The 17,084-nt window shown below is 40.6% G+C and overlaps 1 protein-coding gene across 2 annotated transcripts in view; it reads left to right on the top strand.

The window, feature by feature from the left end:
• Window positions 1-17,084, top strand: part of numb (NUMB endocytic adaptor protein) — a 40,684-nt gene extending 23,600 nt beyond the window's left edge. Inside the window, exons 2-11 of one of the 2 annotated variants that reach the window (XM_060879732.1) lie at window positions 431-570; window positions 5,857-5,931; window positions 9,403-9,435; window positions 10,238-10,312; window positions 10,716-10,856; window positions 12,283-12,487; window positions 13,520-13,810; window positions 14,015-14,158; window positions 14,263-14,445; window positions 14,915-17,084. In XM_060879732.1, coding sequence (XP_060735715.1) covers window positions 445-570; window positions 5,857-5,931; window positions 9,403-9,435; window positions 10,238-10,312; window positions 10,716-10,856; window positions 12,283-12,487; window positions 13,520-13,810; window positions 14,015-14,158; window positions 14,263-14,445; window positions 14,915-15,651 — 2,010 coding nt within the window. In that variant the 5' untranslated portion in view covers window positions 431-444 and the 3' untranslated portion in view covers window positions 15,652-17,084. The remainder of the gene's footprint in view (window positions 1-430; window positions 571-5,856; window positions 5,932-9,402; window positions 9,436-10,237; window positions 10,313-10,715; window positions 10,857-12,282; window positions 12,488-13,519; window positions 13,811-14,014; window positions 14,159-14,262; window positions 14,446-14,914) is intronic. The other variant, XM_060879733.1, reaches the window with a different exon arrangement.

The raw sequence follows: 17,084 nt of genomic DNA, 5'->3' as shown, positions 1-17,084 counted from the left end.
AAGACAGAGTGTGTGTGATTTAGAGCGACTGCCTCTACTTCCCTTGTCTTTATAACACCTCTGACTTGCTGCCGCTCGTGCTTTGCTCTGTTTGTGTTTCCATCTTGATGTACAAATCGCTTGTGGGTAGACATGCTGAGATAAAGTACGTGTAATTTCTTTTTAAATCCATTTGGCTCCTGAAATGAATCGTCTGTAGTTCACCTCAAATCAAATTTACAGGGAAATCAAAAGTCCACGATATGGTTTAAACTGAGCGGAGTTCGAACTCAAAATCCTGAAATGAAAAGTTCTCCAGCACAGTCTGTAGGTGTGACTGTCTCACACAGCGGACCAGGTGGAAGTGAAAAGTGTCTCAGAAGCATATCTAGTGTCCACCAAACCCCACCCACCTTGCTCACTTCCTCTTCTTCTCTTTTGTCCAATGCAGGAGGAGGTTGAGTCATGAATAAGCTACGGCAGAGCTTCCGCCGCAAGAAAGACGTGTATGTGCCCGAGTCCAGCAGACCACACCAGTGGCAGACCGACGAGGAGGCAGTCCGTAGCGGCAAGTGCAGCTTCCAAGTCAAGGTGAATTCAGAAATGACTAAAAATGCATATGAATGCAACCAACACAAGACAAGAAATGCTAGTTCATTTGAAAGTGTTGCTATGTGAATATCCACACTTTGAATCAACAGTATACAAATACAGTTGGCCAGTATAATGTATAAAATTATACATAAAATTAGAAATATATGTAAAACACATGGAACTAATATATCAACCTATACATGTATAGTGTAGCTAATCATCCTAATAACCCACTGAATATATTATTTCACCGGCAATGTAGCTATGGGAAAAATGATCAAAATATAATGCTGTACATAAACACACAATTTTGAAGTCCACTTCAGTTTTGAGGAACTTTAAGGTGGTCATTCATGTCTTCCGGTTTAAATATGAGGTGATGCAGGGCTCAAATTGGTCAGATATTGGCTATGGAAATAGCACCACCCCTGAAAATCCAAAACATCCAGAGTCTAAGTAACCTTGAGGTTTTCAGAAGATTTTTTGTTTTGGGGTCACCATGCCAAAATCTACAATTAGGCTCTGTTTGGTGGAGGATCAAGAGATTTTAAATGAAGATGCTTCTTCCAGAAATGTACTGCTGGATCATGATGGGAACTTCTAGCAAGACAATGATCCAAATCATGTGTTCCAAAACAAATTGACACACAGATCATTCACTGACCGAAATTAGGCTTTGACCTGACCATCAGTCACAGGCCTTAACCCCATTGAAATCCTGTGGGAGCTCAAGAGGATCCATGCAGAAGCTGGACAGATTCTGTGTTGAGGAGTTTGTATGACATTCCTTACTCTTGCTCTTTCATGAGTATTTTATCCATCATTACTAAAGGTGCCAATAACTCTGGAGCTATGGCTGGATGTTAACAAGAGAATATGTCATAATTATATAAAACAAAGATTATTATTGCCAGTTTAAATAAGAAAAATCTGTTCTATCTGTAGTAGAGTACATAACAACTAGCAACATCAAAGCTGACAACATCCAGGATGTACTGTAAGCTAAAGTACAAAATAGTAGCCATGTACAGTTCTTGCACTTTCACATGTTCAGGTTTGGAGGAAGTTCAGAGGCAACGAGTAACCAATACAACGACTGCAGTATTGTAGGGAAACTACTTTCATGGGATAAAATTAGCAGGTCTTGATCGTTGAGTATTTTTATTTACAGCTTAGCATCTGGTATGATATCATTTGCCGGTGTTGTGATGTGTGGTTCCACATCCTGTTTACACACTCTGTTTAAAAATAATTTCAATGACTTGCAAGTAACAAACAAAATCAGCTGTATATTATTGTCATGTGAAAGTAAAGTACACGAGCAGTACGTTTATGGAAGTGGTAACTTAGTGGTTAAGGTGCTGGACTACTGATCGGAAGGTTGTGAGTTCTAAGCCCAGGTCCACCAAGCTGCCAACTGCTTTGCCCCTGACCAAGGCCTTTAGCCCTCAATTGCTCAGCTGTATAATTGAGATAAATATAAGTCTCTCTGGATAAGGGAGACTGCCAAATGCCATAAATGTATTTTTGGTGGCAGTCAGTAGAATTGCTGGCTTTTCCTATATTTTCACCTCAGGTGTCTTTTGCTTTTTAATCCCATTGTTACACACACTTAAGTTACTTCATTTGTTAAAATTGTAGCTATTAGCCCAACCATTTTACTCACTGACCACTTAATTAGAAACACTGCTACAGAAACTGTTGTGAGTGGAAAATCTCAGGAGATCTGAACTAACTGTGTAGAGTGCTGCTAAAGAACGGTGTAGAAACCATTAAGGTGTTCTTCCGCAGTTGCCCTCCTGCAACAAGGCTTTCCTTCCCTGACACGTTTTTCTGTTCAGCGTGGTTATAGAGAGAAGTTATTTGGAGTAACCGTTGGGTTATTTAGCTTTCCCGTGCCATTCTCTTTTGACTTTTCTCATCAACAAGATGTTGCTTGCAAAAATGCTGCTCACTGCATGTTTTTTGTTTTTCAAACCACTCTATAAACTTGTGCGTGAAATTCTAATAAAATCCCTGAAAGAGATATTTCTAGTAAAATGGTTAGTGTATAAAATGTTTCAGTTAATACATATCATTTTAACAAATTAATTAACTTATAAATTAAATAGCATATAAATAAGTGAACAACAATTGGATTGCAAGATTGTCCTTTTCTTACTTTTTGCTTTTGGTCAATTCCCACTGATGAGTTGACGATTTTCCATCACACTAACAACTAGAAAGGGCAGGGAAAGCACAGATATACTCCGAGAGCCGTGAAGCGCTCATGCTGCACCACAGGGCAGTTTCACACAGGAAGGTGCCATCTGCACTGTTCTGCATATACAGATATCAGTAGTTGATACAGAAGAGAGAGCAAGAGCATGCTGTCCTTTCCTCTCTGAGACCACAGGTATTTTTTTTTACTCTCTTGACTCCCAGCCATGAATGGCGTTGGCAGAACTATAATCTGTTCCCGAGTGGTGCAATAGAAAAGATTTCAGCATATGATGCCATGTTGTCCACCCCATTGATGACAACACTAAATTTCTCTATGAGCTTTTGTGTCCCACCCAGGTGTGCTACTGAGCTGTAGTCAGTTCATAGTAAAATCAAATAGAACCAGTGTTTGACATGCTCTCCTGTAGTGTTTGACCAGTATACTCTTTCTTTAATACAGAAAATAGCCTACTCTGTTTTAGCCTACTCGGTATACTCTGACCAGCGTACTCTGTCTTTAATACAGACCAGTGTAGAGATTCTAGTAACACAAGGGATATTTGTGTGTATGTATGCTTGGCCTAGCTTTTAATGCTATCTGTAGATTTCTCTCTCTCTTTTTTCATCTTTCCCCAGCTGCTAATCACAAATTATCTTCAAACTACACATGTACTATGTACTACTTGCACAATATTCAATTGTCTGTAAGCTATTACTTTGTCGAGTAAGATGGAAGTATTGTGGTCAGCCTGGAGGACTCTATGCCTTTATTAGACAGGAAAAGCCAACTGCTGTTTCTGTCAAAAGCACCTCTGCCTCTCTCTCTCTCTCTCTCTCTCTCTCTCTCTCTCTCTCTCTCTCTCTCTCTCTCTCTCTCTCTCCCACTCTCTCTCTCTCTCTCTCTCTCTCTCTCTCTCTCTCTCTCTCTCTCTCTCTCTCTCTCTCTCTCTCTCTCTAATGCAGCCTAACTTGCTAGTCTAATGCTTTAGTCTCCCCTCCCCTCTCAGTCTCCTCCCGTTTTCTCCCTACCTATTTGCGTTTCTCCCTTCTTTTCCAAGGAACTGTTTGGTTTGAAATAGTTGCAGTAGGATTAGTGATTATACCTTTCAACACTGGAGTCAGCTTAGCAGCCAAAGAGAGCAGAATGAGGGAAAGAAATTGGAAGAGGGAAATCAGATGATGTAATGGCACAGTGCAGTCTTTTGTAGGACGTCCTCCATCCTAGACATTTTCACTACAAAGCAAGCCGAGAGGGAAAAGCCCAATTCGGAGCTTATTACACCAGGCCTAGTCCAGCACTCCCTTTGGGCTACAGTTTATCCCTTCACAAGCCACTCAGACTGACATGTAAGAACAAATGCTTAAATTTTCATCCATATCTTATTTAATGGAACTGGTCTAGTGAGAGTGGACAGAATTACGTATTTGACCTCTCACATGTCCCCTTTTTAATCATTCCCGAAACGCTATTATGTTAACCGTTTGCTCGGCTTTAGCTCGGAAAAAGAACGAGCTCCTGCTTAAACGGAGCAGCTGGAAAGTTGCTTGATATCTCTCTTTTTCTGTGTGGAAGCTCATAATTCTGCCCCGTTTAGAGTCTATGGAAAATGGCTGCTTATGTGGTTATGGACAGCTGGTTTTATTGCTCATGCTCAATAACTGGTTCAGTGCCATGTATAAATAGCAATGGCAGATGGGTGGCTTCTGTTATAAACTGAGGCTGAACTTAAAGACTAATTTTGCTGCATTTTTTCTATAAGAAGTCACTCTGAAAAAGGTTGAGGTGTGAGCTGGAGATGCCATATGAGCAGAATCTTTAGTTTCATGGTTTGGATGCATTGTGGATGGGGAAAATAAGCAATTTTTAGGTAGGGATATTTATTATTATTATTATTATTATTATTATTGTTATTATCACAAGAGCATTAATGAGGTCAGACACTGATGGTGACTGATGAGGTTTGGGGTGCAGTCAGGGTTCCAGTTTATCCCAAATGTGTTCACTTGGGTTGATGTCAGGGCTCTGGGTAGAAGTGAAAGTTTTTCAACTTCAGCCCAGTTTTTGTGATCAGTGGCATTGTTATGATGGTTTGAGCACTGTATGTCCAGTAAAGAGAAAATCTTAATGCCACAGCATTAAAACACATTCTAATCAATTGAGTGCATTCAGCATGTGTGTGTGTGTGTGTGGGTGTGTGTGTAAGACCCACATATGCGTGTGATTGTCAGAGGTCTACAAACTTTTGGCTATAGTGTGTCGGGTACAAGTAAAGCTACAAAGTCATTCGACGGAGTCTGGATTAAGCATTTAATTAAATAAATTAAGTAAATTTAATCTTAATTCAATTCTCAGGTGTGATTTAATATGTAATAAACCGACTAACTTTATACCATTCTTTGTTTTAAATAATATCCATTTTCTTTTTCTTCTACTCATGTAGATTATTAGAATTCATTAAATATTTGTTTATTTTTATCCTGAGATGAAGATCACCTCTTTATCTGGAGTTTTCAGAGGAAAAGGAGTGATCAAGTTGATCATAAACATCCACATCAAAAAGCTTGTTTTTGTGCTTTTGTTTTTTTAAATGTAAATTCAGTCAAATGTGGTATGCAATTTGTAAGAGATGGACAAAAATCCTGGTGTGTTTTTTTTTTTTTTTTATGGCAAAAATTGTGTATGTACAAAGAATCAGTTAACTAAATGAAACCAAATGCTCAGAGATTCCCACTTTATTTCATCTATACGTCTGCATGATCTCACTGTCTGAGAATAGCTGTAGGACTTGTCGAGCTGGGTGGAGAGCAGGAGGTCATGGCTTTCTGTGTTCATCAAGGGAAGGGTTAGGACTTCCTCTCAGTACTACACACAATGACCATGTGACTCCCTGCATGATCTTTGTGGCCCTGAGAGACTTGAGAGTGAGGAACAGTGACTCATGTGGGAGATCTTCACCAGAGTGGGTGCTGTGGCATTACTTCCTCCTGCACAGGGTCTACTTGTGTACATTTATTAAGAGGTGCAGGAAGAGCTGAGGCTATAAATGTAGCTAATGATTTCTTTTTCCTGTCTCTTTGCAGTATCTAGGCCATGTGGAGGTGGAAGAGTCTCGTGGCATGCATATCTGTGAAGATGCAGTGAAGAGGCTAAAAACGGTAGGTGTCTACTTAAGAGCTCTGCTTTCTATTTCCTGTTTCTCAGAAGCCAGGACGTGCACCATTTCATTCCTTTACATCCGGCTGCTCGGCTCTTTTCCAGACTATGTGTGTTTCTCCTTCCTCCATCCCCACGCCTTTCCTTTCCACCCATCAGGCACCTCGGTGTCGTTCACTTGACTTGAATCTGTCCAGGTCCTTAGAGCATACGGTCACACTGTGCAGCACCTGGTCACCTACACCACCCACACCCCCGGTTGAGCGTCCACCTTGTTCCGAGATATCCGTCTCTGTCCAGCCCGTCACCCAGCCCTCCTGCTGTCTAGCCTCTTCTGTTTTTTCCCAGTAAACTACGTAAAGGGGAAGACGTGTCATATCTCACACTGTGTTGTCCATTTTTCTGTTGACAAGAATTTGCACACCACCACCACCACCATAGCATAGTTTAGAAGATGGTCAGGAAGGAAGGAGGATATTGACTGTGGTCCGGGTAGGATCACAGCTTGCTCTTTTTTCACTTCCTCCTTTCTTAGATTGTTCAGAAGGGTTTGTAGAAAACAAGAGATTTTTGTGTAATTGTTTTATGTTGATTTTTTTTTTTTTGGCATCAAAGGGAAAAAAAGGAAAGGTCTCGTTTCTCTCACTGCTTGCTCTCTCTCGCTCTCTCTCTCTCTCTCTCTCTCTCTCTCAAATATTTTCTTTGATTAGAAATAACAATGAATACTACTAAACCGTCTCAGTTATGCAGGTAATGCAGAACGAACCAGCTGAGTTTAGCTGTCACACAGGAGCTAAATATAAAGGGAATGGTGTGTGTATTGTCCCCTTAACACATACATATTGTCACTTAAAAATCTTTGTTTTTAGTTAGACAGCTATAAGTGTCTTCTCATTATGTGCTCTAGTATAAGTAATGTTGCAATCTGCCTTTGCTCTGTACCATAGTTTTATGTTAGCAGAATATCTATAAAGGTTAAGACCAAGCGGGGAAAAGGAATGTCTGACCCCTGTGTACTATAATGAGATTTCCTCTTACTGGAGCGGAGTCACTCGTTTCGCAGAAACCTTTCAGTCTTTAAACAGAATCGTCTTTATTGATGTCCTCCTGTTTTTTCTTATGTGCTGGCATACAGACCTCTTTGATGAACCTTGGCCAAGAAACATGGCTTATGAGCTAGTGTCAGGAATGAAGTGTATAAAAGGGCTAACCTTTAGAATTAGATAAAGATGTAACAGTCATACACGTGGATGTGGGTGTGGAGTTGAGCACAGGTTATTTATAGAAGTAGGTTTACTGTAATGTTACAGATTTCTTTGCACAGAATGTGACGTATAACAAATTTCACATACATTAGTGTGGATAGAATTTTTTTTAATATCAAAGACACGAGAATGCAAATGCACAACAGCATTTATAAAAGACTCCAGTTTCCAGATTTTTCTACTTCTCATTATATCTGTGGACATTCCTTTCTGTTTTTGCTCCATTACTTTGTTTCAAATCAATAATCTCAAGACCGTAGCGTGTTGTAGGATGTGCTCATTGTTGTACTGTTTCATGTGTTGGCATCCATTCAAATCAACACAAGAATTTCCAATCTTGTATTTCTCGTACTGGCCGAACTTCCTGGGTTTTTACCTCGTTACTAGCAAGGTTAGTCACCATCAAAAATAACAGCGTGCGTGAAGAACACTGAAGCGTTTGTAAGTCTCGCGTGAGTGAAAACGAGAGTAAATGTTCTTTGCCCTCTGACTCAACACTTAAGATGGAGATAGAAACTGGAGTGACGTCAAAGGCATGCAGTCTGCCAGCTGATGTGTTCTGCCCTGTCCTGCTGATTGTCATTGCACCTCCTACTACAAACTGCACCATCACTTCCTTTACCCAGCAAACTGCCAGCACTCAGGAACCATTATAAAAAAATAATGTGAACGTGTTTCATTTTCAGTGAAAATGAAGGCTCTTCATTCAGCGGATTCACATGTTTTTGCCTAGACTTCATGGTGTGATAGCGGATCTACACACCCGTCAGTTTAATATTAGTAATTCCTACTCTCTTCTATTTTCTCCTAGCCTTTTTTATATCCTGTTCTACCTTTCCCTAGCTTCCTCCCTCTGATTCAGCAGTCAGCATTTCAGAGGCATTTCCATGGCTTTTATTAGCATTCATAGTCATGTCCCTTTCCCCCTTGCATATGTGTTTTGATGAATGTATTATAAACATCTCATATTTTTTTTAGCAGGTTATGTTCATAATGACCCACAAAGAATCCTCTCGGTCTCTAACATCCCTCATGTCCTTAACCCAATGATGATGATGAGCTTTTCTCCTGTAGTTGTGTGAGAGACTTGACCCTGCATGACTCACACACTCACACTCTGTGTGTATGGCTAATGGTTCCTTAACCTAACCTTAATCCCCTCTCTCCATTAGACATACCATGCTCTTAACCACAGGCCTGGTGTCAGCATTTACCAGGTTAGCTAATACCGATTCATATTAACTGCCAGAGCACTGGTTAAAAGCATGTAAGCCTTTACATACACAGAGTCTGAAGCCCTGAGACCATTCAGCAGATTTACATCATAAACTGAAGAACAGTATCTTTGGTCTCTTGTCCCTCCTGTCTGCTAGCCTTGTGCAATGGAACTAAACTGTAGGATTTTGCCATATGTAGTTCTCCTGCTGTTTGCTCATTCGTGTGCTCACTTCTGCCTTTAATCTCACTGGCCAGAACCTCAGGGCCGGTGGACATCAAGGCATTGCAGGATTTACCTCACAATTCAATACTGATTCAATGTGACGTTAAATCTCGACTTGATTTCTAGAGCTTATACACAAGTTTTTTTTTTTTTTTTTTTCTTTTTTCCTTAATTAATCCACTTCATGTATGGATCAGGTATAACATAGGTGTTAACTTTATAATTTAATAATGAAATTCATTTTATTTTAGGCACACTGCTCTGAGAAGCCAGCAGAACATGCTGCATGCACATTCTCTCTAGATAATTACACAAATGATTCAAATCATGGAGCACAAATTTACTAGCTGGTTTGTCTTTTCATGGCCTCCCCAGTAGTTAAGACAAAATCGTGATGCATTCAAGAAGCCATTATTGTACTCATCCGTGTTGGTGATGGTTTTTACTGTTCAGTCACTAATCTAATGATAACAGTATTAACAATGCTAATACCTCTGTGATATCTTCAACTGAATCTACTCGTAAAGTCCGACACCGAACGACGTAGGTGGTGTGATTGTGGCCTTGCTCACTAGTTTAGAGGTTTGTCACTTTACTCCCTCGCTTTCTTTCAGCCGCTCTTCCGCTAATCATTCCGATTCCTCCTCCCCATCCCACTGTCTCACTGTGTGCACAGTCTTGTGTTACCTGGACACACAGGGCTTTCTGTAACACTGTCCTTGTCCTCTCCATCCCCCAACCTCCCTTTACCAAATCTTCAATTCCAGGACAGAAAGTTCTTCAAGGGCTTCTTTACCAAAGTAAGTTCCGTTGTGTGGGAAGCGAGTGTGTGTGTGTGTAAATATTGTTTATCTTATAAATGTGTGTTTGCTATTCTCTTCTTTTCCTTCCCCCCCACTCTTACACTTGTTCATTCTTTAATCGCTGCTGGAACTAAAGGAAAAAATCGGTACCTGTCCTCCTCCTCTGTAAAGGAGTGTGTGTGTGTGTGTGTCTGTGTCTGTGTGTGTGTCCAAATGTTTCCACAAGAATAGGACTATCTATATATACATACATATTTATGTGCATATACTAACCAAAATATTTCCTTTTAATTTATGTAGAACAGCTATTAAAGGAAAAATATTAAGACAAAGTGTGTGTGTGTGTGTGTGTGTGTGTGTGTGTGTGTGTGTGTGTGTGTGTGTGTGTGTGTGTGTGTGTGTGTGTGTGTGTGAGAGTGTGTGCTCTCAGAGCATTGGTTAAGGGCACTTTTGTCCTCACTCCCGTGAACACCTGGGTCTGTCCAGTGTGTAATGATTTGGGTTGTGTGATTGTGTTGCTGTCTATTGTATTTCTGTCCTCTGTCACATGACTTCTTGCACAGAACACACTGACTCACAACCTTCTTTTTCCTCCCAAACCCTCATCTCTGATGTTTCTTCATTGCAGGATTTATTTGGTGGACGAAGCATTTTTTTGTGTTAAAGAACAGTACTGTGAAGGGACACAGTGAGGGGGGTTGGTGTGGTGTTTTGGGGGCGGCTACTTTTCTTGATCATCTGTTCAAGCATCTGTCTTATTTTGTACTGTGTGCTCCTCTCTTCCTCTCACTGCTTGTAGGCAGGGAAGAAAGCGGTCAGGGCTGTGTTGTGGGTATCTGCTGATGGCCTGAGGGTCGTTGATGACAAGACCAAGGTAATTATGGACTAAAGACTCAAATCTTTACATCCGCCACACTCCGTACACAGCAGAAAGACACACAGACTCATCCTGTACTATTCACACATTTCACCAAAGCTTTTTCAGGCGTTATGCATATTCCAGTTAAGGCTCTCCTGGTCTATTCCTAATATAAACACTCTGAGCTGCAGTCGGTTTAAGTTGACACTAGTTTTAAACAGTGTACGTGCTATAAATCAGCATTTAGAAACCCAAGCATGTGATGCGTTTATATTCTGCCCCCTGGTGGTGTGATTTAGTGTCATTCCCCAATGACTGAGCCAGTAGTGAAGCATTACAGAAAGTAAGTACAATAATGTAAGTTAAAGTGAACTGTTTTAACAAAGGTGTTTCTGAATTTTCACCGTTTTCCTTCCAGGATCTGATCCTTGACCAGACAATAGAGAAAGTTTCGTTTTGTGCTCCTGACCGAAACTTCGAAAGGGCCTTCTCTTATATCTGCAGAGATGGTACTACTCGGCGCTGGATCTGCCACTGCTTCATGGCCATCAAAGATTCAGTGAGTTCTCTCATTTTCCCAGAGAATGCTAAAAATAAATCAAAAACACTTCTCTAGTTGGATTCTTACAGAATCCAGTAGTATCACTTCTAAGATCTTATACGAACTATTGAATTTCCACCCATGTTTTCTTGCCGTGAGAATTATCCAGCCCACATCGGCACAGTCCTGTTCCTTTCTGCTCTAATCCTGTTCCACGGAAAAGCGTGGCTTTCCACAACTCTTGAACAAACCTGAACCCAGGACTGTCAATATCCTGGCTTGGCTTGTGTGTCACATATCCTCTAGAGAGCCTCATTCTAGTTTTACAGATAGAGTTATTGTTTGGTGACTGAACAGGAACTAGTAAGTTAAAATACTGCTCGATATCTTATTTGATACAGCAAGTTTGTTTTTAATAGAAGAATGTTAACCCAAACCTAAGTGAGACTAAATCCTCAGCCATCTGTAATGACTGCCCACATACCTAAACAAAGAGGCATGTATGCTAGTACTTTTAATCTTTATTGAAAATGCAGATGTTTGTCTGCAGACTTTACAAGACAACAGAAGTGTTAGTGCAAATGTTCCCTGTCCCTTTGTGTGAGGGCACTAGGTAGGGCATTCAGCTCCCTTATGCTGCAGCCTGTAATCCATTCAGCTGCATTTCACTGATCAATACTCAAGTACCAGGTACTTTGTTCCACCTGGAGATTTTCCAGTCCACTTTGCTCTCTGGCTTGTCCATTAGGAATCTAAATCTACTTCTGGATTTCTGTAAAGCTGCTTTGTGGCAAAGTCTATTGTTGACAACACTATACGATTAAGATTTGATCAAAATATAGGAAGGGCGTAATCGAAGATACGCATTTATTCATAAGAGAACGAATAAATAGTTTGCTGTTGTAATGGATAATTCTATAAAACACATTTTAGTAACCTGATTATTGACAATATCCTGACCTGTATATCAGAAATGTCCTGTAAAACGAGTTTCACATTAAAAGAAGTGATGTAGCATACAGCTAGATTAAGTTGCATTGGAAATAAGCTTACTCCAAGCGTAATTGTTTGATGACGTATGCAATACAGTCTGTCTCGAAAATAAATGTAAAAGGACTTTACAGCAGGAAAATGTGTTATACCTCAGCACTTGACAACGGAAACAGCAGATATGCTATTTTTTGATTCAGAACATTGCTTTATCATTTTAATTTGTTTTAGTGACCTTCTGTTATCAAGATGCATTTACAAATTAAACTAAGTTCATGTCACACTTGCTTTGCACCAGTAAGCCCATTAACAGCGAGGATCTCAGGTCTGTATATAAAAGTTAAAAAAAAATCAAATAATCGTGTATCATCTAATTGAAAGGGAATTTGACGCAGCTAAAGCAGAGTTTGTGGAAACAAACACTGTCGTGACCTGAGTGTTACCTGTGTTTCAGGGTGAGCGACTGAGCCATGCAGTCGGCTGTGCATTCGCAGCATGCCTGGAGCGAAAACAGAAGCGAGAGAAGGAATGCGGGGTCACGGCCACTTTCGACGCCAACCGCACCACGTTTACACGGGAAGGCTCCTTCCGTGTTACCACAGCAACAGAACAGGCTGAGCGGGAGGAAGTCATGCGGCAATTACAAGATGCCAAGAAAGGTAGATAGAGAGACAAAAATAGAGTGGTTTCTAATCAAAGGGGAATTTAACCAGGGGCTTTTCTGATCTGGAATGTCTTCATAATAGACTGTATAATTATCTGCAAATTTAAGCTTTGACCGTTTACAGTTTATTCAAATCTATCTAGACTTATAATACCGGGATTTCTGAGGTTGTTATGTATCATATGTATGTGTAAAATAAGTGACTAAAACGACCCAGAGCATCTTTTGTATATCTAAATTCTTTAAAAAAAAAAGCAATCATTAGATGTTAGTTAAAAATCTGTCAGGGTTTTCTTAAAAATCTGTCAGCTCTGTTGCTCTTAAAAACTTTCCACCGTGTTGATGATTGTTAATATTCGCTGCTTCGCATATTAAAACTTTACATTCAAAAGTTTTTCATTTTGAAAATCCATAAGAATAGAACACAAGGCAGACCATTCACTAGGTCTCAAAGCTACATGAGCGGTTCTAACACTAAGTAATAGGAAATCTGGTCGTACGCATTAGAGGTATAAAATAGTACATAAGTACAAAATTTGAGACACTATGCAAGTTTACTAGTTGTCCATTTTTTACATGGTCTTCCAATATGATTAGAATGCTTTTTACAACATTATCATAAGTTTATTAGAGATATGTGTATTTTTTCAATGTACCAACATTAGTGATTTCTAAAAAGAAGTATAAGTAACAGATAACCATGGCTCTCTTAACATCAGCTTATGGGTAATCATCAGCTCGTGGGTAATGTGGGAACCTGTTAACCAAAATATAAATAAACCAGCATGTTCATGAAAGAAACACAAAGCAAACACTGTGCTATAATCTCATTCTTAAAACAAAAAGTCTCAGATGCTGTTGAATAGCATGTTAATTATGAACATAGAATTTTTCAGGATGAATTTTTGTGTTAATGAAAGACGTAACAAAATCACTGCATTAAGTTTGATATAATTAGGATTTATTTCTGTGCAACAATCTCCTCCCATGGTCCATGAGTTTAAGCCATGTCTTGTTCTGCCTGCAGACTCTGAGGCTGCCGGAGGAAACGCAGGTAGCACAGCGAACTCAGCTGCTGTCTCGTCTCCCTCGTCATCCCCTCCTCAGCCCATGGCTACACTGGGACCTCAGGAACCCAATCCCCATGCAATCCCTCGCCGGCATGCCCCTGTGGATGTGCTAGCACGCCAAGGCTCGTTCCGCGGCTTCCCGGCTCTCAGCCAGAAGACGTCGCCTTTCAAACGGCAGATGTCTCTGCGCATGAATGACTTGCCCTCCACCATGCAGCGCAAATCCGACTTCCCGATCAAAAACCCAGGTTGGCATTACTATGCGCCAAACAGTCGTATAATAACCTGGTGTGCAGGAGTACATTGAATTCCTATATTCACATAAGTAGTAATAATACCATTTGAAGAACACACAAATTTGGAGTGTTTTTGTTAAAGTGCAAGCACAGTAAGCTCCATTCTCCCAGGATTTTGAAGGAGTTGTTAAGGTTTGTGTTGTCTTGTTATGTCAGTGGCAGAGGTAGAAGGTGAAGGAGATAGCATCAGCTCCCTGTGCACTCAGATCACATCAGCATTCAGTGGCCCCACAGAGGACCCCTTCTCCTTGGTTCCCATGCCCAAACCTGCCTCCTCCCCACAGTCCCCTGCTGCACAAGGTCAGACCCACAGATATTCCTGTTCTCTCACAATTCAATGAGAGTGTTTTTTTAACAATGCTCCTTTGATAACTGTTTTGCTGCTTACACATGTTTGTCTATAGGTTCAGTTCCCGTGTCTGTTGCTGTAGTGAACGGCTCTGGCCCTACCTTCCCACCTCCTCCTGTCATCACTACCTCTGCCACTGCTGTCATTATCCCTCCCACTCTGCCACCACCTCTACCTGCCAGAGAGACTAACCCCTGGGCCAAGGTCCCCACTGCACCACCAGGTCCAGCACATCCTGGTAAGAGTGCTCACAACACAAAATCATCATCACCAGAGTCATTTAGATATGAGAGTTGTAGTTTTGTACTTTGAGAATTTAATATCTGGCTTGCTTACCATCCTGCAGTAAGTTGTTTACAAGTGTGCTACCTCTATACCTACCTATGTTACCTCTCGATCTATAAACAGTATGACAAAATGAAAAGTTATTCTATCCAGCATCCTGATGACTGGTGTATTAATATGCCTCCTTCTTCTTAAGTCAAGCCTTAAAACAACATTATATATATATATATATATATATATATATATATATATATATATATATATATATATATATATATATATATATATATAATGCGTTTTATTTATTTATTTATTTTAGGATAGTTTTATGTGTTTCCAATCTTTTCTCCTGTATCAGTTGTACTTGCCTGTAAGAATCTCTGTAGTCTGATCCATTAAAATGTTTTTTCTTTGCCCTCTAGGAGGTGACTGGCCCAGTCCTACTCCTGCAGCAATAGCTCCACTTGCAGCAGTCAGTGCCTCCCATAAGCGTACGCCATCCGAGGCAGACCGCTGGTTGGAAGAGGTGTCCAAGTCTGTAGGAGTGCAGCCGTCTGTAGCCAGAACAGCTACTCCTCCCATTCAGCAGCCCTTCCCCACACCCATGCCTGTCCCTGTGGCCCCAGTGGCCTTCATTCCTGCCATGCCCTCTGCAGTGCCCACCTTACCTCCACACCAGCCTTCCTTCCATTCTCAGGCACCAGCTTCTTACCCAATGTCCAACGGGCTCCCCTACGTCCAGCCTAGTGTAACAGTAGTGGGCATTACACCTTCTCAGATGGTGGCCAACGTGTTTGGTTCTGCTACGCAGACCCAGCCAGTACCAGTTCCTGTGCCCATTCCCCAAACACAATTGCAGTCTTCGCCGTTTTCTACTCCGCCTTTGCCACATTTGGATCCCAGGGGAGTTAGCGGACCCTTTGGCAAACCTCCTGCACCCCTGCTGGCAAATCCTTCAGCATTTCAGCCCCCTAACGGAAGCGCTACATTAAACGGCACTGATAGCTGGTCTGCACCCCCTATGGCAGCAGAGCAAAAAGCTGATGCTTTTGAGGCTCAGTGGGCAGCGCTAGAAAACCGCTCACGCCAACGCACCAACCCCTCCCCTACAAACCCTTTTTCCAGCGAACTTCACAAGACCTTCGAGATCCAACTGTAAACACATACTTAAGGTGTTGGTGAAAGACCAAAACTAGCATGAACCCATGAAGGAGGTGCCTGAAGGGTGGTGAGGACATGGAACGTGAGGGAGCCCTTTTGACATGCACACCACATTAACCCCATATCTATCTCTCTGTCTTGTTCCCTTGCTGTGTGTCTGAATGTCCGTAGTGTTAACTGTGAGCTGGGCAGAAGACACAGGAGTGTGAGATGAAGTGACTTCAGGGCAGTTTGGAGGCAATATGGTGATGCTCAGTGATGCTCATTCTGTTTCTTGTGAAGTTGCATCCGTTACTTCAGATACATTTGGGTAAAGAGGCAACTCTGCCTCTGGGCCTTAATAAAAACAGACTAACATTTATATCCTCACAGTACAATTATACATGAATATTATCTCAGTCCTGCCTCTGTGCCCAACAGTCCCACTCCCAGTCTCCTCTAACCACCAGGATGAACGTCTGCTCCTCCCATCACAATCACAGAAGGACTATGCTTCCAGATTTGGGAAGTTTTCCAAAACTTCCTAATCAGAAGATGAAGAAACGAGAGAATGCCAAAATCTTTATTTTTATGCATTAAGTATATTTTAAATAGTTTTGAAATATAACAAAAGAAGTCTAATATCTTGCCAAAGGTGCAGGTTAGATACAAGAAATGATTTTGTGTGTATACAGCAAATGGGCATTTATTATATAGATATATCTATAGAAATTGAAAAAAAAAATATATATATATATTAATTATACATTGAGCTCAAACCATAACTTTTACATATTCTATGAAGACAGAGAGAAGGGATGGAATGTTGATTTTATTTTTTATCGTTGTGATGTATAGCATCCTGTTTTGGATGTGTATTCATTTGTAAATAATGAATCATTGCAGCTACAATCATTTGGTCTCAGTGATGGGACGGGGGATTTACCATGGCTTTCACTCTTGCTCTGTCTTTTTATTTTGTACTACAGTACTGTACTTTTATTTTATTCCCCCACACTTCCTATATCTTACTGAATGTTTTAGGGCTTAGAGGGACTTTTAAGATGAATTCTAACACTATTGAACTTCATTGTCAGCCACTTGTTTTTATTTTTATTTTTTTTTTTAAACAAAAATGTTTCTTTTATATTGCACAAGCACAATGCTGGTGGTTGGGTTATTCAGGTGAGATGGGTCAGCTAGCTGCGTTTTCAAACTCTTCCTCATTTGACCTGTGATTTTAAATATCGCTTGCAGTGAGGTAGTCAAATATTTTTTGAAGTGTCTGTTATTTTTGCCCGGCTCTGTTTTATCAAACCTGTGAAAACAGTTGGTTCATTGTTTTATTTTTGTTCTCATTTTGTAAGTATTTCATTATTTTATTCCACTTCTGTCTGAAGAAATAGATCTAAAAGATTGAATAAAATGATGGTGGTAGAGGAGGCTTGTGAA

The sequence above is a fragment of the Tachysurus vachellii genome, chromosome 10, assembly GCF_030014155.1.
Source record: "Tachysurus vachellii isolate PV-2020 chromosome 10, HZAU_Pvac_v1, whole genome shotgun sequence".
NCBI lineage: Eukaryota > Metazoa > Chordata > Actinopteri > Siluriformes > Bagridae > Tachysurus > Tachysurus vachellii.
Note: the sequence above shows the minus strand (reverse complement) of the source record. Positions and strands in the feature narration are given on the sequence as shown.